The sequence below is a fragment of the Stegostoma tigrinum genome, chromosome 1 (assembly GCF_030684315.1).
Source record: "Stegostoma tigrinum isolate sSteTig4 chromosome 1, sSteTig4.hap1, whole genome shotgun sequence".
Lineage (NCBI taxonomy): Eukaryota > Metazoa > Chordata > Chondrichthyes > Orectolobiformes > Stegostomatidae > Stegostoma > Stegostoma tigrinum.
In genome coordinates this window covers 188,654,218-188,677,069 of record NC_081354.1, presented here as the reverse complement: position 1 = coordinate 188,677,069, position 22,852 = coordinate 188,654,218, and the positions used below count along the sequence as shown (strand labels likewise).

At 46.5% G+C, this 22,852-nt stretch overlaps 1 protein-coding gene across 1 annotated transcript; it reads right to left on the bottom strand.

Moving 5' to 3' along the window:
• Positions 1–9,701: 9,701 nt before the first annotated feature.
• LOC125455826 (apolipoprotein L6-like) lies at positions 9,702–22,599 on the bottom strand. Its single transcript, XM_059645033.1, has 4 exons — positions 22,504–22,599; positions 22,180–22,351; positions 21,529–21,556; positions 9,702–10,578 (listed from the first exon to the last, which is right to left on the bottom strand). Exons 1-4 carry the CDS (start codon positions 22,597–22,599, stop codon positions 9,702–9,704), a joined length of 1,173 nt encoding a protein of 390 aa, XP_059501016.1.
• Positions 22,600–22,852: the final 253 nt, after the last annotated feature.

Sequence of the window (22,852 nt, the reverse complement as noted above, 5' to 3'; positions counted from 1 at the left end):
GAATATTGACCAATTAGGTGAATGGGCAAAGCTATAGCAGATGGATTTTAATACAAGCAAGTGTGAGGTTATCCATTTCAGACCGAGAAAGGATAGATCGTGATAATGGGAACTGCAGATGCTGGAGAATCCAAGATAATAAAATGTGAGGCTGGATGAACACAGCAGGCCCAGCAGCATCTCAGGAGCACAAGGATAGATCGTGGTCTTCTTTTGGAATTAGATTTTATAATTACATGCATTCAAGTAATGACAAACACGAGTGCAGTGAAAAATGTACAAAGTCATCATTTTTTGCTGCCATCTTGGTGATAAAACCAGAATTTTAAAAAACAAACAGAAATAGAAGAAAGCCAAAAGGCAAGAAAAATGTCTAGCTCTTAAAGCCTAAGTCCCATCTCCACAACAGTTTTTTGGGAGCCACCAATGCAGGCACCCGGGCCTAGCCACGGCCTGGAGTTTTGTCAGCCTGTAAAGTGTCACGTCGCTCGATAGGAGAAGACACCATTCCACACATGGCCCGTTCTTGCTGCCGTACTGAAGCTGACAATTAACCCGCAGCAAAAGACTTTAAAGAAAATGGAAAAAGAAACAAAAAGGAGAAAAAGCAAAAGTAAAAAGAGATTAAAATAAAGAAAGACAGCAAACAGGCCCTGGGCTCAATAGCCCTACACAAAGTTGTCTATAGTGGATGTCTGACAAGATTTGCAGGTTCAGGTGCAATGCTCTTAAAAATGCCACCAACAGGAGCAGAAAATAGGCCAGAAGGTTAATGGAACGCTGGCCTCCAAATCTAAATGGCTGGAGAATAAAAACATTGTTCTCAAGAATTTAGCAGGTTAAGGGATGATCTAATGGAGGTCTTCAGGCTATTAACAGGGAAAGGCGATAGATAAAGACAAACTATTTCCACTGGTTGGGATTTCTGGAGCAGGGGACAGAATCTCAGAATTAGGGCCAGGCCACTCAGGAGAGATATTAGAAAGTGCTTCTACACTCAAAGAATAGTGAATGTTTGCAACTCTTTTTCTCAAACAGCGATCAATGCTAATTCAGTTATTAAATTTAAACATGAGAACGACAAGTTGTGGTTAAGTAATGATGTGAAGGGATACATGCCAAAGGCTGATACATGGAATTAAGCCCCAGATCAGCTATGATCTCATTGCATGCTGGAACAGACTTGAGGGGATGAATTCCTACTCCTAGGCGTCCTGTTTTGAAAAAGCTAGCAGGGTCTGTGTGAGAATATAAAGTGCAGCTCTTCCTCTTGGATGTTCACCAGGTCAGCTCACTAACACCAGTTTGTTTGTATTCAGCTGAAAGGAAAACCCTTCTCTCCAGCAGTTTCACAAGCAAGGGAACATTTTCCAGGAAATCAGAAGGACCTATGAAAGATTAAGTAACTTGCTCCTAAATTAAAAAATAACATACATGTGAAGTCCTCCCACAAGATGCTTGTAATTGAATTGAACACATCAGCCTTTCATACATAGAACAGTACAGCACAGCACAGGCCCTTCGGCCCACAATGTTGTGCCGACCTATTATCCTACTAAGATCAAACTACCCTGCATATCCTACATTTTACTGTCCTCCATGTGCCTATCCAAGAGTTACTTAAAAGTCTCTAAAGTATCTGAATCCACTCCCACTGCCGGCAGCGCATTCCATGCACCCACCATCCTCTGTATAAAGAACCTACCTCTGACATCTCTCCTACACCTTCCTCCAATCTTCTTAAAATTATGCTCCCTCGAAATAGTCATTTCTGCCCTGGGAAAAAGTCTCTGACTATCCACTCTACTGATGCCTCTCATCATTTTGTAAACCTCCATCAAGTCACCTCTCATCCTTCTTCGCTCCAATGAGAAAAGCCCTAGCTCCCTCAACCTGTCCTCATAAGACCCACCCTCCTGTCCAGGTAGCATCCTGGTAAATCTCTCAGAGACTGAGTGAGGCAAAGAACTAAATTCCATAAAGTTGCATTAAACATTTTACTGAGAGGGACTACACTTATTTAAAAGAACAGAATCAAAGATTTCAGAATTGTACTATGGTTTCAGGCATCAGAGGGAGGTATTTTCTCTTTTTCTTTGAGAGAATTAAAATAATCAGTCTGGTCACCTGAAACTCTCACTGTGCTGTCATCCTTCACAGCTCCAAATCCTCCTGTATTCCACAAGCATCTATTTACAAACCGCCAATAGACTAATTCATTAACTGGCATGGGAATTGTGAGAACTGATTCTAACAAGTGGCAGTTCTCTCAGCAGGAGGTCAAACATTGGACAGGATTTAGAGATAATGGGAACTGCAGATGCTGGAGAATCCAAGATAACAAAGTGTGAAGCTGGATGAACACAGCAGGCCAAGCACCACCTCAGGAGCACAAAAGCTGACGTTTTGGGCCTAGGCCGTTCATCAGAGAGGGGGATGGGGTGAGGGTTCTGGAATAAATAGGGAGAGGGGGGAGGCAGACCGAAGATGGAGAGAAAAGAAGATAGGTGGAGAGGAGAGTATGGGTGGGGAGGTGGAAAGGGGATAGGTCAGTCCAGGGAAGACGGACAGGTCAAGGAGGTGGGATGAGGTGAGTAGGTAGGAAATGGAGGTGCGCCTTGGGGTGGGAGGAGGGGATAGGTGAGAAGAAGAGCAGGTTAGGGAGGCGGGGATGAGCTGGGCTGGTTTTGGGATGCAGTGGGGGAAGGGGAGATTTTGAAGCTTGTGAGGATTTACTCAAGTTAAGGCTACACTGTTTTCTCTCATTGATGGGTACTGTGTCTGGATCAGCAAGCATTTGCTGCCCATTGCTAATAGTCCTGGAGCGTGTGGGACAGGGTCTGCCTTCTTGAACCACTGTCATCCATCTGGTGTAACAGACCGAAAATGCCATTTGTGACGAAGTTCTAGGATATTTATTCAGTGACACCGAGGAATGGTGATACATTTCTGTCTGCTGCCCTTGTCCTTTCTGCTGGTGCATTCAGAAGGTGCTGTCTGAGGATCTTTGGTGAATTTCTGCAGTGCATCTTGTAGATAGTACACACTGCTGCTACTGAGTGTCGGTGGTGGAGGGAGTGGATGCTTGTGGATGTGGTGCCAATCAAGCGGCTGCTTTGTCCTGGATGGTGTCGAGCTTCTTGAGTGTTGTTGGGGCTGCCCCCATCCAGGCAAGTGGGGAGTATCCCATCACACTCCTGACTTGTGCCTTGTAGATGGTGGACAGGCTTTGGGGAGTCAGGAGGTGAGTTCCTCACTGCAGTATTCCCAGCTTCTGGCCTGCTCTTGTAGCCACTGTGTTAATGTGGTGAGTCCAGTTGAGTTTCTGGTCAATGGTAACCCCCAGGATGTTGACAGTGGGGGATTCAGTGATGGTAACACCATTGAATGTCAAAGGGCGGTGGTTAGATTGTCTCTTATTGGTGATGGCCAGAGCCTGGCACTTGTGTGGTGTGAATGTCACTTGCCACTTGTCAGCCTAAACCTGGATATTGTCCTGATCTTGTTGCATTTGAACACGGACTCCTTCAGTATCTGAGGAGTCATGAATGATGCTGAACATTGTGCAATCATTGGCGAACATCCCCACTTCTGACCTTATGATGGAGGGAAGGTCATTGATGAAGCAGCTGAAGATGGTTGGGCTGAGGACACTACCCTGAGGAACTCCTGCAGAGATGTCCTAGAGCTGAGATGACTGACCTCCCACAACCACAACCATCTTCCTGTGCGTCAGGTATGACACCAACCAGTGGAGTTTGCCCCCAATACCCATTGATTCCAGGTTTTATAGGGATCCTTGATGCCACACCCGGCCGAATGCAGCCTTGATATCAAGGGCTGTCACCCTCACCTCACCTCTGGAATTCAGCTCTTCTGTCCATGTTTGAACCAAGGCTGTAATGAGGCCAGGAGCTGAGTGGCCCTGGCGGAACCCAAACTGGACGTCACTGAGCAGATTATTGCTGAGCAGGTGCTGCTTGATATCACTGTTACTGACACCTTCCATCACTTGGTCGAGAGGAGACTGATGGGACGGTAATTGGCCGGGTTGGAATTGTCCTGCTTTTTGTGTACGGGATATACTTGGGCAACTTTCCACATTGTCGGGTGGATACCCGTGTTGTAACTGTACTGAAACAGCTTGGCCAGGGGAGCGGAAAGTTCTGGAACACAGGCCTTCAGTACTATAGCCAGAATGTTATCAGGGCCCGTAGCCTTTGCAGTATCCAGTGTCTCTAACTGTTTCTTGATATCACGTGGAGTGAATTGAATTGGCTGAAGCCTGGTATCTGTGATGCTGGGGACCACCGGAGGAGGCCGAGATGTATCATCCACTTGGCACTTAAGGCTGAAGACTGCCTTATCTTTTGCACTGATGTGCTGGGCTCTTCCATCATTGAGGATGGGGATATTTGTGGAGCCTCCTTCTCCAGTGAGCCGTTTAATTGCCCACCACCATTCACAACTGGATGTGGCAGGACTGCAGAACTTAGATCTGATCCATTGGTTGTGGAATTGCTTAGCTCTGTCTATCACTTGCTGCCTTCGCTGTTTGGTGTGCAAGTCGTCCTCTCTGGTGGCTTCGCCAGGTAGATACCTCACCTTCACGTATGCCTGGTGCTGCTCCTGGCATACCCTCCTGCACCCTCCATTGAACAGGGTTGATCCCCTGGCTTGGTGGTAATGGTTGAGTGAGGAATATGCCGGGCCATGAGGTTACAGATTGTGCTGGAGTACAGTTCTGTGCTGTTTCTGGCCCACAGCATCTCATGGATGCCCAGCCTTGAGTCGCTAAATCTGTGCGAAGTCTGCCCCATTTCACACAGTGATAGTGCCACACTGCACAGTGGAAGTTATTCTCACTGTGAAGGTGGAGTTTGGTCTCCACGTGGACTGCGCAGTGGTCACTCTTGCCAATACTGTCATGGACAGATGCACCTGCAGCTGGCAGATTAGTAAGGATGAGGTCAAGTATGTTTTTCCCTCTCGTTGGTTCCCTTGCCACCTGCCGCAGACCCAGTCTAGCAGCTGTCCTTTAGAGCTCGATCAGTAGTTCTGCTGCTGAGCCATTTTTTGTGGTGGACGTTGAAATCCCCTACCAAGAGTATATTTTGTGCCGTTGTCATCCTCTGTACTTCCAATGTGTTGCTCAACATTGAGGAGTACTGATTCCTCAGCTGAGGGAGGATTTTAACCTCAACTCTACATTTTCTCCCTCAAACTGTGCGTAAAATAATCATATTATGGTCGCTGCTACACAATGAGATCAATGATTAATCCCATCACATTGGTCAAAACCAGGTCTAATACAGCTTCAGAGATAGTAAGAACTGCAGATGCTGGAGTCAAAGATAACGCAGTGTGGAGCTGGATGAACACAGCAGGCCAGGCAGCATCACAGGAGTAGGACAGTTGACGTTTCGGGTCAGCTCTCCTGCTCCTCTGATGCTGCCTGACCTGCTGTGTTCCTCCAGCTCTGCACTGCGTTATCTAGTACAGCCTGCTTGGTGCTTGGTGCCATAAAATGCTGGTCTAAAAAGCTGTCCTGAAAACATTCAACGACTTCCCTATCTGGACAATGTATTCCCATCTGATTTTTCCAGTCTATGTATGTGGGTTAAAATCCCTGAACAGCTACTGTAGCCTTCCTACAAGTTTGTATTTTTCTTTACGTTAGCCTTGTCCTACTATGGGGTTCCGGGGCCCTTGCACAAACCTGTCAAGTAATTTCTTGCCTTTATCATTCCTAATCTTTACTCAGATTGCGTCCAAATCATCTCTCTCTATTATGCTCATCTCATCTATAGCAACTCCTCCAATCTATCCTGGCTCCCGACCTTCGCATGACCCGTACCTGCTGTCCTCTCTCAGTATGACAGCTTTCAATCCCAACACATCTCCTTTACCAGTGCACGGAATCATCAAATTTTGCAGCATGGAAGGAGGCCATTCAACCCATCGTTTCTGTGATGGATCGCGATAAAGCTACCCAGTGTTGCCTGAAAACACTAGCTCATCCCTCTCTCCAGCCCTACCTCTGTAGCTCTCCTACTTCATCCCTTTCACATACCCAGCTCTCTTTCAAAACCTCCGACGGACCCCAGCACTGTCCCAGGCAGCACATTCCAAATCCCAACAATTCTCTGAATGAAGAGGCTTCACCTCATCTCGCTCCCAGCTCTCCAGCTGACAATCTTAAAATTGTGGTCCCCCTAGTTACTGATATACCAACTAGTGGAAACAGAGTACCCTGTCAAAATTATTCATAGTATTGCAAACCTCACTAAGGTCATCTCTTCCCAATAATAAGCCCAATTTCACTAATCTTTCCTGGTGTCTAAAATCACTCATTCCTGGTATAATTCTAGAAAAAAAATCTCCTTTGAACTTTCTCTAATGCTTTAACATCCTTCCATAAAAGAGGTGCCCAGAACAGAACACAATGCTCCAAAAGTCATCTGACCAATAGCTTGTAGATGTGTAGGATCACCTGTTTGTTTTTATACTCTACGCCCCTATGTGTGAACCCAGGGATCCTAGAAGCCTTCCAACAACTGTTTCAATTTGCCTGGCCACCTTCAGAGAATGAATCACATGAACCCTGAGGTCCCTCTGCTCCTGCACACATCCCTCAATGTTGTGCCTATCAGTTTGTATTGTGTTTCTCCCAGCAACCTGGTGTTGCCTGGTGGAGGGTGAGTTGGCTGAGACTGCTGTATACTGGTGCACTGTCGGTGTATTGGTTACACAGCCCACAGCCATGCCCTTGAAACTGCTTGCCGGTTGCCTTACAAGGCCTTCAGCATTGTTTCCCATTGCTCATTCACAACCAGCCAACATTGATACAATACCACATGAGGCACACAGCAACACAGAGCTAGAACAGATAAAGGGAGCAGAAAAGCAGAAACAAAGAGGAAATGATTGCACTTAGATGGGTGTCATAAATGTTGTGAAGCTTAGAATGGGGTACAGTGTGTGTGTGAGGGTGGGGAGTTGGATGGGGTACAGTGTGTGCGTCTGGGTGGGGGAGTTGGATGGGGTACAGTGTGTGTGAGGGTGGGGAGTTGGATGGGGTACAGTGTGTGTGTGAGGGTGGGGGAGTTGGATGGGGTACAGTGTGCGTGAGGGTGGGGAGTTGGATGGGGTACAGTGTGTGTGTGAGGGTGGGGAGTTGGATGGGGTACAGTGTGCGTGAGGGTGGGGAGTTGGATGGGGTACAGTGTGTGCGTGAGGGTGGGGGAGTTGGATGGGGTACAGTGTGTGTGAGGGTGGGGAGTTGGATGGGTACAGTGTGTGCGTGAGGGTGGGGAGTTGGATGGGGTACAGTGTGCGTGAGGGTGGGGAGTTGGATGGGTACAGTGTGTGTGTGTGAGGGTGGGGAGTTGGATGGGGTACAGTGTGCGTGAGGGTGGGGAGTTGGATGGGTACAGTGTGTGTGTGTGAGGATGGGGAGTTGGATGGGGTACAGTGTGTGTGTGAGGGTCGGGGGTTGGATGGGGTACAGTGTGTGTGTGTGAGGGTCGGGGGGTTGGATGGGGTACAGTGTGTGTGTGAGGGTTGGGGGTTGGATGGGTACAGTGTGTGTGTGTGAGGGTCTGGGGTTGGATGGGGTACTGTGTGTGTGTGAGGGTCGGGGGTTGGATGGGGTACTGTGTGTGTGTGTGTGTGTGTGTGTGTGTGTGTGTGTGTGTGTGTGTGTGGGTCGGGGGTTGGATGGGGTACAGTGTGTGTGTGTGAGGGTCGGGGGATGGATGGGGTACTGTGTGTGTGTGTGTGTGTGTGTGTGTGTGTGTGTGTGTGTGTGTGTGTGTGTGTGTGTGTGTGTGTGGGTCAGGGGTTGGATGGGGTACAGTGTGTATGTGTGTGAGGGTCGGGTCTTGGATGGGGTACAGTGTGTGTGTGTGAGGGTCGGGGGTTGGATGGGGTACTGTGTGTATGTGTGTGAGGGTCGGGGTTTGGATGGGGTACAGTGTGTGTGTGTGAGGGTCGGGGGTTGGATGGGGTACTGTGTGTGTGTGTGTGAGGGTTGGGCGTTGGATGGGGTACTGTGTGTGTGTGTGTGAGGGTTGGGGGTTGGATGGGGTACTGTGTGTGTGTGTGTGTGTGAGGGTCGGCGGTTGGATGGGGTACTGTGTGTGTGTGTGAGCGTTGGGGGTTGGATGGGGTACTGTGCGTTTGTGTGAGGGTCAGGGGTTGGATGGGGTACAGTGTGTGTGTGAGGGTCGGGGGTTGGATGGGGTACTGTGTGTGTGTGAGGGTGGGGGAGTTGGATGGGGTACTGTGTGTGTGTGTGAGGGTTGGGGGTTGGATGGGGTACTGTGTGTGTGTGTGAGGGTCGGCGGTTGGATGATGTACTGTGTGTGTGTGTGAGCGTTGGGGATTGGATGGGGTACTGTGCGTGTGTGTGTGAGGGTCGGCGGTTGGATGGGGTACAGTGTGTGTGTGTGAGGGTGGGGAGTTGGATGGGGTACTGTGTGTGTGTGTGTGTGTGTGTGTGTGTGTGTGTGTGTGTGTGTGTGTGTGTGTGTGTGTGTGTGTGTGGGCCGGCGGTTGGATGGGGTACAGTGCTGCTCTTATTTTCTATGTTGCTATAGGTGACGACTCCAGGAACACAGGGCTTGATTTCCAGCATTGCATTCCAGTGAACTGTGGCAATACAAAACATGGAAGCCTTGTTAATTGGGTGGGTAACAGTGCAGAACTTCAGAAGGACATTGACTAATTGGTGGAGTGAGCAGGCCTATACATGGTGATGTAGAGATGTTGTTTTGGATCTGGGCCCTTCTTCTGAAGCTTCCTGCTCGCAACTCTTCAGTTTTCCTGCTCCTCTGGTGCCGCCTGGCCTGCTGTGTTCACTCAACTCTACACCTTGTTATCTCAGATTATCCAGCATCGGCAGTTCCTACTATCTCTGAATCAATTACTTAAAAACTGTTTTGGTAGAGAGAACAATGGAGAAACATGTAAAATAAAGGATACAATCCTAAAGGGTGTGCAGGAGCACTTAAATCACGAAAGGTGATAGGACAGGTTGAGAATGTGGTGAATAAAACATTCAATGTCCTGGACATTACTAACAGGGACATGGAGTGCAAGAGCACGGAGGTTATGCTGACTACTGTAAGAAATGAGTTAGACCATCGCCAAATATTGTGTAAAATGAATGTAACAGTTGAAATATTTGCCAAACACCTCAATGTAATAAAATTAAAAGTTGCCAAAGTAACTCAGAAGGCTGGTTGCATCTGTGGAGGGAAAAACAGCGAACACTTTGAGTCTTATATGACTCTTTTTCAGAACTTCAGAATCTTTGGATTCAACATTAACTCCATTTCCCTCAAACGCTGCCTGGCTTGGTCAGTTTTGTCAATGCTTTCTGCTTTTTATTTCAGGATTGCAGTGTTTTACTTCTTCCTCATTCCAATAATTGATCAGAAAGTCAATGTCGACGATGCCACGCCTACCTCCTTTGAACACTGACTCTAAAGCTCTGTTTGGGATAGGAGGAGATGGTATTCTGCCTCCTGCTATCTCTCCAATGGCATGGTCAGTGAGGTGGTGCATGTTCCCGAGAATGCTTATTTACAGGAGTTACAGAAATAGAGTGGGAGACAACCCAGATCCCCTATTGCGGGAGACACCCTTCAAACAGCCACTCTGCTTCAACAGTCAGGTAGGATTCTGGGCTCTTTCAATTACTCAACACTTAAAATGAATTTCAGAAATTGATAAATGTCTTCATAAGCCATTAACTCATCTTCCATCTTCATAGCCATACTCTGCATATTTTTTGCAATTTCAGTCTTGCTTCCTTTTGTGAGATCTATGGAACTTTTTGTTATAGTGTAGATATTTGTCGCTATTAAGAGTGCTGTAAGAAGTCCTGATATAACTCTGACAATAGTGGACAATAGGGGAAGTGATCCAGAAAGCAGCTCTTGAATGGTTTCAGTTTTCTGGCTTGCTGATGTTACCTGTCTGGTTGCGTTAGACAATGAAAGGACTGTTGGCTCCTCAAGAACCGAATGTTCTCCATTTCCCTCGCTGCACTTCACTGCACTGCAGGTTTTGTTTAGAAACTCTGACATTTCTTCACTAGACTTGTGTTTCATGATTTCTGCCTGTAGGTTATGGCTCCAGGATTTAATAGCACCGCAAATCTTGTGTAAATACCTTGATACTAGCTTACAACATTCATTGTATTGATTTACAATTTCGTCCACTCTCTTCTGTTTGACAGATTGTCCAACAGACTCGGTGACTCCAGCTGTAAAATTGGCGGCAGTACCACTTATACTCATACCCGCTCCCATAGCGCTGAGACCCAGCGATGTACCTGATGTTAAAGGACTCGCAATCAGCCCTGTAATGGACAGAACCCCGCCAACAATTGCTGCTGAAGTCCCTGTAACAGCTGCAATGGTGGCACCTCTGTGGTACTCATCAATGCTTGCCGCAATTTCTTTCAGTTCCTTTATGTGTTCTCGTGTCTGATCTCTCCAATCTGGGAACTGCTTGACAAACAGCTGGCAGTCCTCATTGTGTTTTTCCAGCTCAGTTTTCAGCTGTATCCTGTTAAAAATGGAAGGGTTACTTCAGATTATGTCCCAACTCATATAATTAAACATTGAAACAGAGAAAATCGGTGCAGGAGGAGGCCATTCAGCCCAATGAGCCACCACCACCATTCAATATGATCATGGGATAACAAAGAGTGGAGCTGGATGAACACCGCAGGCCAAGCAGTATCTTAGGAGCACAAAAGCTGACGTTTCAGGCCTAGACTGTTCATCAGAAAAGGGGGATGGGGAGAGGGTTCTGGGATAAACAGGGAGAGAGGGGGAGGTGGCTCGAAGGTGGATAGAGGAGAAGATAGGTGGAGAGGAGACAGACAAGTTAAAGGGGTGGGGATGGAGTCTGTAGAGGTGAGTGTAGGTGGGAGGGTAGGGAGGAGATAGGTCAGTGCGGGGAGGACAGACAAGTCAAGGGGGTGGGATGAGGTTAGTAGGTAGGAAATGGAGGTCTGGCTTGAGGTGGGAGGAGGGGATAGGTGAGAGGAAGGTCAGTTTAGGGAGGCAGGGATGAGCTGCGTTGGTTTTGGGATGCAGTGGCGGGGAGGGGAGATTTTGAAGCTTGTGAAATGCACATTGATACCATTGGGCTGCAGGGTTCCCAAGCGGAATATGAGTTGCTGTCCCTGCAACCTTCGGGTGGCATCATTGTGGCACTGCAGGAGGCCCAGGATGGACATGTCGTCTAAGAAATGGGAGGGGGAGGTGAAATGGTTCACGACTGGGAGGTGCAGTTGTTTATTGCAAATCAAGATGAGGTGTTCTGTAAAGTGGTCCCCAAGCCTCTGCTTGGTATTCCTCAGACGACATGACCATCCTGGGCCTCCTGCAGTGCCACAATGATGCCACCCGAAGGTTGCAGGAACAGCAACTCATATTCCGCTTGGGAACCCTGCAGCCCAATGGTATCAATGTGGACTTCACAAGCTTCAAAATCTCCCCTTCCCCCACTGCATCCCAAATATAGCCCAGCTTGTCCCCTCCCCACACTGCATCGTAAAACCAGCCCAGCTTGTCCCTGCCTCCCTAACCTGTTCTTCCTCTCACCCATCCCTTCCTCCCACCTCAAGCCACACCTCCATTTCCCACCTACTAACCTCATCCCGCCCCCTTGACCTGTCTGTCCTCCCCGGACTGACCTATCTCCTCCCTACCTCCTCACCTACACTCACCTTTACTGGATCCATCCCCGCCCCTTTATCTTGTCTGTCTCCTCTCCACCCATCTTCTCCTCTATCCATCTTCAATCTGCCTCTCCCTCTCTCCCTACGTATTCCAGAACCCTCTCCCCATACCCCATTTCTGATGAAGGGTCTCGGCCCGAAACGTCAGCTTTTGTGCTCCTAAGATGCTGCTTGGCCTGCTGTGTTCATCCAGCTCCACACTTTGTTATCTCGGATTCTCCAGCATCTGCAGTTCCCATTATCTCTCATTCAATTTGATCATGGCTGATTATGCAATCTCAACATCCCATTCCCACCGTCTCCCCATACCTCTTGTTCCCTTTAGCCACAAGGGCCATATCCAGCTCTCTCAAATATATCTAATGAACTAGCCCCAACAGCTTCCTGTCGGAGAGAATTCCACAGGTTCACAATTCTCTGAGTAAAGAAATTCTTCCTGATCCCAGTCCTGAATGGCTTTACCCCTTATTCTTAAACTGTGACCCCTAGTCCTGGACTTCCTCAATATCAGGAACATTCTTCCTGCATCTAGCCTGTCCAGTCCCAACAGCATTTTATATGTTTCTATAAGATTCACTCCTTGCTCTTCTTAATTCCAGCAAGTCCAAGCCCAATAGATCCAGTCCTTCCTCAACCTGGGAAGCTTTTTTCCAGAGTGGGGGACTCAATTATTAGGGGTCATGCGTTCAAAGTGAGAGGAGGAAAGTTTAAGGGAGATATGTGTTGAAAACTCTACACAGAGGGTGGTGGGCGCCTGGAACACGTTGCCAGGGGAGGTGGTAGACGCAGACACGTTAGTGTCTTTTAAGATGTATCTGGACAGGGACATGGATGGGCCGGGAGCAAAGGGATACAGACCGTTAGAAAATAGATGACAGGTTAGACAGAGGATCTTGATCGGCGCAGGCTTGGAGGGCCGAAGGGCCTGTTCCTGTGCTGTAGGTTTCTTTGTTTCTTTGTTTCTTTGAATCAGTCTGGTGAACTTTCGCTGGACTCCCTCAATACAAAGAATATCTTTCCTCAGACTAGGGGAACAATACTCAAGGTGTGGCCTCACCAAGGCCCTATATAAATGAAGCAACAGATCCTTCCTCCGATACTCAAATCATCTCACTATGAAGCAGAGCATGCCATTAGTTTTCCTCACTGCCTGCTGCACCTGCGTGCCAATCTTCAGGGACTGTTTGACCATGACACCCAGGTCTCGTTGCACCCCACCTTTTCCTAAACTGCCACCATTCAGATAATAATCTGCCCTCCTGTTTACTGAATTACTGAAACATCACAAATTGATCTTTACAACAAGAATCCAGCTCTGAGCAGCTATGTTTGTTCGGACTGGGGCTTAGATGAATGAATGGCAATTAAAGATGCAAGATTAATGGCACTGTCTGAGAGGAAAAGGTAAGAATTGATAGTGTAAGGGGAGAAATGACAATTGAACAAAGCAATGGATGGGGTAAATTGATTGTAAATGGAAAGCATAACCATATCTTTTCTAATCAAAGATAGTAGGAACTGCGGATGCTGGAGAATACGAGATAACAAGGTGTGGAGCTGGATGAACACAGCAGGCCAAGCAGCATCTTACCTGTCCAGCTACACTGTTACATATCTCTGAAGCAGAGGGGGCATTAAATCAGGTCTCCTGGCTCAGAGGTAGTGAACCTTTGACACAAAATACTTTGAGAACTATGTTCTGAGATGTTATTATGTATCTCTGGGGTAGGTGAGACATGCTCCAGAGGCCCATACGGTTACTACTGTGCCAAAAGAAATTGTAAACACAGCAGAAAGAAGAATTTAGATCATAAGTGATCAAGGGTCTGCAGTTAGCTTAATCTTATTGACGTGGACACCTTCTAACTGTGCCAACTGAATGGTAACTCATGTCTGTGCAGCAGAAAACCCATGGGTTCATTCCAGAGACCTGTGCATAAATTTGTTCCCAGTGCAACAGAGAGACTCCCTTCTTATCACTAATGCTATCTTCCAGATGATACTACAGTCAATTGCAGATTTGCATTATGAGTTTTTAACTACTATCAGTAATATTTAATCAGATTACTACTTACATAAAAGTAGCAAAGATGACAAAAGTATTGATAATGAAGGAACGTAAAATAGCCGGGAGAATAATGGCCACCCAAGTGGACAGGGTTGTTAAGAAAGCATATGGTGTTTTGGCTTTCATTAACAGGGGGATTGAGTTTAAGAGTCGTGAGATCTTGTTGCAGCTCTATAAAACTTTGGTTAGACCGCACTTGGAATACTGCGTCCAGTTCTGGTCGCCCTATTATAGGAAAGATGTGGATGCTTTGGAGAGGGTTCAGAGCAGGTTTACCAGGAAGCTGCCTGGACTGGAGGGCTTATCTTATGAAGAGAGGTTGACTGAGCTCGGTCTCTTTTCATTGGAGAAAAGGAGGAGGAGAGGGGACCTAATTGAGGGATACAAGATAATGAGAGGCATAGATAGAGTTGATAGCCAGAGACTATTTCCCAGGGCAGAAATGGCTAACACGAGGGGTCATAGTTTTAAGCTGGTTGGAGGAAAGTATAGAGGGGATGTCAGAGGCGGGTTCTTTACACAGAGAGTTGTGAGAGCATGGAATGTGTTGCCAGCAGCAGTTGTGGAAGCAAGGTCATTGGGGTCATTTAAGAGACTGCTGGACATGCATATGGTCACAGAAATTTGAGGGTGCATACATGAGGATCAATGGTCAGCACAACATCATGGGCTGAAGGGCCTGTTCTGTGCTGTACTGTTCTATGTTCTATGTTCTAATAAAAACAGAAGTCAAGACAACATTGGCAAAAGTGCATCATGAATCAAGCCCCACTATATCAAAGCCGACATAAATATGTATCTACCCACTTAAGCCACCATCAATTGCCCTGACTCACTGCTTTTTGAGGACAAAATAAGTCACACCAGTCAGTAACAGGAAAATAACTCTCATCATTGTAGACAAACTTATTCTTTAACAAATGGCAAAGAAAGAATTACTAATTATTCACATAAATTACAGGAGTTCCTCAGGGTAGTGTCCGAGGCCCAATGATCTTTAGCTGCTTTATCATTGCCCTTCCCTCCACCATAAGGTCAGAAGTGGGGATGTTCGCCGATAACTGCACAATGTTCAGCATCATTCATGACATCTCAGATACTGAAGCAGTCCTTGTTCAAATGCAGCAAGATCTGGACAATATCCAGGCTTGGGCTGACAGGCGGCCAGTGATATTCGAACCACACAAATGCCAGGCTATGACCATCACCAATAAGCGACAATCTAACCACTGCCCCTTGACATTCAATGGTGTTACCATTACTGAATCCCCCACTGTCAACATCCTGGGGGTTACCATTGACCAGAAACTCAACTGGACTCACCACATTAACACAGTGGCTACAAGAGCAGGCCAGAAGCTGGGAATACTGCAGTGAGGAACTCACCTCCTGACTTCCCAAAGCCTGTCCACCATCTACAAGGCACAAGTCAGGAGTGTGATGGGATACTCCCCACTTGCCTGGATGGGGGCAGCCCCAACAACACTCAAGAAGCTCGACACCATCCAGGACAAAGCAGCCACTTGATTGGTACTCCATCCACAAGCATCCACTCCCTCCACCACCAACACTCAGTAGCAGCAGTGTGTACTATCTACAAGATGCACTGCAGAAATTCACCAAAGATCCTCAGACAGCACCTTCCGAATCACTTGACAACTATAAAGACAAGGGCAGCAGATGCATGGGATCACAGCCACCTCAAATTCCCCTCCGAGCCACCCTCCTGATTTGAAATATTTTGCTATTCCTTCACTGTTGCTGGGTCAAAATCCTGGAATTCCCTCCCTAATAGCGTTGTGGGTCAATCCACACCAGGACGACAGCAGCGGTTCAAGAAGACAGCTCACCACCACCTTCTCAAGGGCAACTAGAGATAGGCAAAATAAAAATGCTGGCCAAGGCAGTGATGCCAACATCAGGTGAATAACTTTTAAAAATTATTTTGCTACTAATAAAGCTTAAGCTATACCATAAGACCATAAGACATAGGAGTGGAAGTAAGGCCATTCGGCCCATCAAATCCACTCCATCATTTCATCATGGCTAATGAGCATTTCAACTCCACTTCCCTGCATTCTCCCTATAGCCCTTAATTCCTTGTGAGATCAAGAAATTATAAATCTCTGCTTTGAAGACATTTAACATCACGGCCTCCACTACATAGAACATAGAACATTACAGCACAGTACAGGCCCTTCGGCCCTCAATGTTGTGCCAACCTGTCATACCAATCTCGAGCCCATCTAACCTACACTATTCCATGTACGTCCATATGCTTATCCAATGACGACTTAAATGTACCTAAAGTTGGCGAATCTACTACCGTTGCAGGCAGAGCGTTCCATTCCCTTACTACTCTCTGAGTAAAGAAACTACCTCTGACATCTGTCCTATATCATTCACCCCTCAATTTAAAGCTATGCCCCCTCGTGCTCGCCGTTACCATCCTAGGAAAAAGGCTCTCCCTATCCACCCTATCTAACCCTCTGATTATTTTATATGTCTCAATTAAGTCACCTCTCAACCTTCTTCTCTCTAACGAAAACACCCTCAAGTCCCTCAGCCTTTCCTCGTAAGACCTTCCCTCCATACCAGGCAACATCCCAGTAAATCTCCTCTGCACCCTTCCCAAAGCTTCCACATCCCTCTTATAATGCGGTGACTAGATTTATACGCAATACTCCAAGTGCAGCCGCACCAGAGTTTTGTACAGCTTCACCATAACCTCTTGGTTCCGGAACTCGATCCCTCTATTAATAAAAGCTAAAACACTGTATGCCTTCTTAACAGCCCTGTCAATCTGGGTGGCAACTTTCAAGGATCTGTGTACATGGACACCAAGATCTCTCTGCTCATCTACACTACTAAGAATCTTACCATTAGCCCAGTAATTTGCCTTCTGGTTACTCCTACCAAAGTGCATCACCTCACACTTGTCTGCATTAAACTCCATTTGCCACCTCTTAGCCCAGCTCTGCAGGTTATCTATGTCTCTCTGCAACCTACAGCATCCTTCATCACTATCCACAACTCCACTGACCTTAATGTCGTCTGCAAATTTACTAACCCATCCTTCTATGCCCTCATCCAGGTCATTTATAAAAATGGCAAACAGCAGTGGACCCTTGCAGTACACCACTAGTAACTGGTCTCCAGGATGAACATTTCCCATCAACTACCACCCTCTGTCTTCTTTCAGCAAGCCAATTTCTGATCCAAACTGCTATATCTCCCACAATTCCATTCCTCCGCATTTTGTACAATAGCCTACTGTGGGGAACCTTATCGAACGCCTAGTTGAAATCCATATACACCACATCAACCGGTTTACTCTCATCTACCTGTTTAGTCACCTTCTCAAAGAACTCAATAAGGTTTGTGAGGCACGACCTTCCCTTCACAAAACCGTGCTGACTATCCCTAATCAAATTATTCTTTTCTAGTTGATTATAAATCCTATCCCTTATAACCTTTTCCAACACTTTACCAACAACTGAAGTAAGGCTCACTGGTCTATAATTACCAGGGTTGTCTCTACTCCCCTTCTTGAACAGGGGAACCACATTTGCTGTCCTCCAGTCGTCTGGCACTATTCGTGTTGACAATGACAAATTAAAGATCAATGCCAAAGGCTCGGCAATGTCCTCCCTGGCTTCCCAGAGGATCCGAGGATAAATCCCATCCGGCCCAGGGGACTTATCTATCTTCATACTCTGTAGGATTTCTAATACCTCTTCCTTGTGAACCTCAATCCCACCTAGTCCAGTAGCCTGTATCTCAGTATTCTCCTCAACAACATTGTCATTTTCTAGAGTGAATACTGTTGAAAATTATTCATTTAGCATTTCCCCTATCTCATCTGACTCCACACACAACTTACCATCACTATCCTTGATTGAGCCTAATCTTACTTTCGTCATTCTTTTATTCCTTAAATACCTATAGAAAGCCTTAGGGTTTACCCTGATCCTTTCTGCCAACAACTTCTCATGTCTCCTCCTGGCTCTTCTGAGCGCTCTCTCTAGGTCTTTCCTGGCTACCTCGTAGCCCTCAAGTGCCCTGACTGAGCCTTCACATCTCATCCTAACGTAAACCTTCTTCTTCCTCTTGACCAGAGATTCCACCTCCTTCGTAAACCATGGCTCCCGCGCTCTACAGCTTCCTCCCTGCCTGACAGGTACATACTTATCTAGGACACACAGGAGCTTTCCCTTGAATAAGCTCCACATTTTTAATGTGCCCATCCCCTGCAGTTTCCTTCCCCATCCTACGCTCCCTAAATCTTGCCTAATCTCATCGTAATTGCCTTTCCCCCAGCTATAACTCTTGCCCAGTGGTATACACCTATCCCTTTCCATCACTAAAGTAAACATAACAGAATTGTGATCGCTCTCACCAAACTGCTCACCTACTTCCAAATCTAACACCTGGCCAGGCTCATTACCCAGTACCAAATCTAATGTGGCTTCGCCCCTTGTTGGCCTATCTACATACTGTGTCAGGAAGCCCTCCTGCACACACTGGACAAAAACTGACCCATCTATAGTACTCGAACTATCGTGTTTCCAGTCAATATTTGGAAAGTTGAAGTCCCCCATGACAACTACCCTGTCTCTCTCACAACTATCGAGAATCATCTTTGCTATCCTTTCCTCTACATCTCTGGAACTATTCGGAGGCCTATAGAAAACTCCCAACAGGGTGACCTCTCCTTTCCTGTTTCTCACCTCAGCCCATACTACCTTATTTGACGAGTCCCCAAACATCCTTTCTGCAACTGTAATACTGTCCTTGGCCAACAACGCCACACCTCCCCCTATTTTACCATCATCTCTGTTCTTACTGAAACATCTAAATCCTGGAACCTGCAACAACCATTCCTGTCCCTGCTCTATCCATGTCTCCAAAATGGCCACAACAGCGAAGTCCCAGGTACTAACCCATGCTGCAAGCTCACCCACCTTATTCCGGACGCTCCTGGCATTGAAGTAGACACACTTCAAACCAACTTCTTGCTTGCTGGTGCCATCTTGCTTCCCTGAAACTTTATTTCGGACCACCCTACTCTCAACCTTTTCTATAGTCGAACTACAATTTTGGTGCCCATCCTCCTGCTGAATTAGTTTAAACCCACCCGAATAGCCTTAGCAAATTTCCCCCCCAGGATATCGGTACCCCTCTGGTTCGGTGAAGACCATCTTCCTTGTAGAGGTCCCACCTACCCCAGAAAGAGCCCCAATTATCCAAGAATCCAAAACCCTCCCTCCTGCACCATCCCTGTAGTCATGTGTTCAACTCCTCTCTCTCCCTATTCCTCGCCTCACTAGCACGTGGCACTCTGTGGCAATGAATTCCACTGGCCCACCACTCTCTGGCTGAAGAAGTGTCTCCTCATTTCCATTCTAAGTTTACCCCCTCTAATTCTAAGGCTGTGCCCATGGGTCCTAGTCTGCCTGCCTAACAGAAACAATTTCCCAGCATCCACCCTTTCTAAAGCATACATTATCTTGTAAGTTTCTGTTAGATCTCCCCTCAACCTTCTAAACTCTAATAAATACAATCCCAAAATCCTCAGCCGTTCATCGCATGTTAGGCCTACCATTCCAGGGATCATCCGTGTGAAACTCCACTGGACACGCTCCAGTGCCAGATGTCCTTCTTGAGGTGTGGGGCCCAAAATTGGACACGGTGCTCTAAATGGGGCCTAACTAGAGCTTTATAAGGTCTGAGAAGCACATCGCTGCTTTTACATTCCAACTTTCTTGAGATAAGACAATATGACCATAAGACCATAAGACATAGGAGTGGAAGTAAGGCCATTCGGCCCATCAAGTCCACTCCACCATTTAAACCAAGGCTGATGGGCATTTCAACTCCACTTCCCTGCACTCTCCCCGTAGCCCTTGATTCCTTCTGAGATCAAGAATTTATCAATCTCTGCCTTGAAGGCATCCAACGTCCCGGCCTCCACTGCACTCTGCGGCAATGAATTCCACAAGCTCACCACTCTCTGGCTGAAGAAATTTCTCCTCATTTCAGTTTTAAATTTACCCCCTCTAATTTTAAGGCTGTGCCTATGGGTCCTAGTCTCCCCGCCTAACAGAAACAACTTCCCAGCGTCCACCCCTTCTCAACCATACATTATCTTGTAAGTTTCTATTAGATCTCCCCTCAACCTTCTAAACTCTAATGAGTACAATCCCAGGATCCTCAGCCGTTCATCGTACGTTAAATCTACCATTCCAGGGATCATCCGTGTGAATCTCCACTGGGCACGCTCCAGCGCCAGTATGTCCTTCCTGAGGTGTGGGGCCCAAAGTTGGACACAGTATTCTAAATGGGGCCTAACTAAAGCCTTATAAAGCCTCAGAAGCACATCGCTGCTTTTATATTCCAACCTTCTTGAGATAAACAACAACATTACATTTGCTTTCTTAATTACGGACTCTACCTGCAAGTTAACCTTTAGAGAATCCTGGACCAACACTCCCAGATCCCTTTGCACTTCTGATTTGCGAATTTTTTCACCATTTAGAAAATAGTCTATGCCTGTATTCTTTTTTCCAAAGTGCAAAACCTCGCATTTGCTCACATTGAATTTCATCAGCGGGACACCACTCGTCACTGGTTGCCATTCCGAAAAAGAGACTTTTATCCCGACTCTCTGCCTTCTGTCAGACAGCCAATCCTCAATCCATGCCAGTAGCTCACCTCGAACACCATGGGCCCTCATCTTGCTCAGTAGCCTCCTGTGAGGCACTGTATCAAAGGCCTTTTGGAAGTCTAGATAGATAACATCTACTGGGTTTCCCTGGTCTAACATACTTGCTACCTCTTCAAAGAATTCTAACACGTTTGTCAGGCATGACCTCTCCTTACTATATCCATGCTGACTTGTTCTAACCTGACCCTTCGCTTCCAGGAATTTAGAAATCTCATCCTTGACAATGGATTCTAGAATTTTACCAACAACTGAGGTTAGGCTAATCGGCCTATAATTTTCCATCTTTTGCCCTGATCCTTTCTTAAACAACTATTCCCCTTTAGAGCCATACCCACATTCATTCTTGAATAATAAAGACAAATCACATAGTTTGACATGGGTGAGGGGTATTTTCCTGGAGAGCGGAGGTCACTACCTTAAATAAGCTTATAAAATTATGAGTGGCATGGATAAGGTGAATAGTCAAGGTCTTTTCCCTGAGGGAGTCCAAAACTGGAGGGGCATAGGTTTAAGGTGAGAGGGAAAAGCTTAGAAAGGGACCTAAGGGACAATCTTTTTCTCACAGAGGGTGGTGCGTGTATGGAATGAGCTGCCAGAGGAGGTGGCGGAGCCTGGAACAATTACAACATTTAAAAGACATCTGGAATGGTACATGAGTAGGAAGGGTCAGAGGCATATGGGCTGAATGCTGGCAAATGGCCCTAGCTTAATTTTGAATATCTGAACAGCATGGATGAGTTGGACTGAAGGGTCTGTTTCCAAGCTGTACAGCTCTGTGACTCTATACATTATGGATGGAAACATATTGACAGGGAAAAACAAATTCTGTGGATCAAAATCCAGGGCACGGGGTGGTTTGAGTTGCTTCTCTCAGTTCTTTTGATTCTTTAGCCGTAATAAGAGAGAAGAAAGTGACAGAAAGTTTCAAACAAAATTCAGTTCACTCAAGAGCTACTACTTCAACACACTTACCACAGCTCTTCTGGGATGGGCTCATCATCTGTGAAAAGAATTAAATTAATTTTAACAGGTTTTAACAATACCAGGGTTGGGCTGGGTTTCCTATTAGTAGGGTGTACTTTCATTGGAGATTTACAGCAGAAAGCTAGCTGCCTGACCTGCCGTGATCTCCAGTACTCTTTTTGTTTCCAGGAAATGCATCCCAAATTTTATTGTAATCCGAAACTTTTCTCTTTGGTACTTGTGTAAAGGAAGTTTCATGTGAGAAATTTGTGCTGGGAGCTGAAATGTTCTTCTCCCATAGACACTGTGAAATGTAACTAAATGAACATGTCCAAGATAAAATAATTAACCTTTTTCATTTATAATTCCTCTTCTTAATTTAAAATTCAAACCTATTGACATGTCGGTTCAAGATAACAAAGTGTGAAGCAGGATGAACACAGCAGGCCAAGCAGCACCTCAGGAGCACAAAAGCTGACGTTTCGGGCCTAGACCCCTCTCTGATGAAGGGTCTAGGCCCGAAACGTCAGCTTTTGTGCTCCTGAGATGCTGCTTGGCCTGCTGTGTTCATCCAGCCTCACATTTTATTATCTTGGATTCTCCAGCTTCTGCAGTTCCCGTTATCTCTGACAACAACGGGTAAAGGAGAGCCGAATGTGCAGTCTTTCCCAGCGTACAGCTTCTCATCATAGCGGGGTGTCTGTCGCTGGGCCTCATCATAGACAATCAGCACAGTTGCCTCCTTCTGTACAGTCTCTCTAGCTTCCTGAAATATTCTGTAGTTGAGGAGAGTTTGAGGAAGGACCAATATGTCAATCACTCCATAGGAGAGCTAGAATGGATATTATGGGTTGATTAGTCCTCTCCTGTGCCATAATGATTTGATCATTCCTCTATAAGCTAGTCCCTGTGGCAGATCCTGAGTATTTTGGGGTGCCCACCATCTGGCTATGGTAGCCATTTGTCCCATTAACTTTTTGATACCATTTCGATTTGAGTAGTTATCTGAGCCACCCCACTTAATGCCATTCCTATAGGTGGTGCGCTGAGGGTTTCTGCCTCTCCCACACTTCCAGTCATTTCCAGGTCCCTGTCTGACCAGCAAGAGTATACAAACGCTGGGAGTTGAGCTAAATGTGGGAGTTCAGGCAAGTGGGGGGGGGAAGGTACCAGAAACAACAAATTTTGGAGACCACAGAGGGTCAGACAGCATCCATGGAGAGGGAGCAAGCTAACGTTTCGAGTCTAGATGACTCTTCATCAGAGCAGGCGTTGCTGTCTCTTACAAGGGCCTGCTTTGTGTTCAAGGTGCTATTGGTTAGTTCTAAGAGCA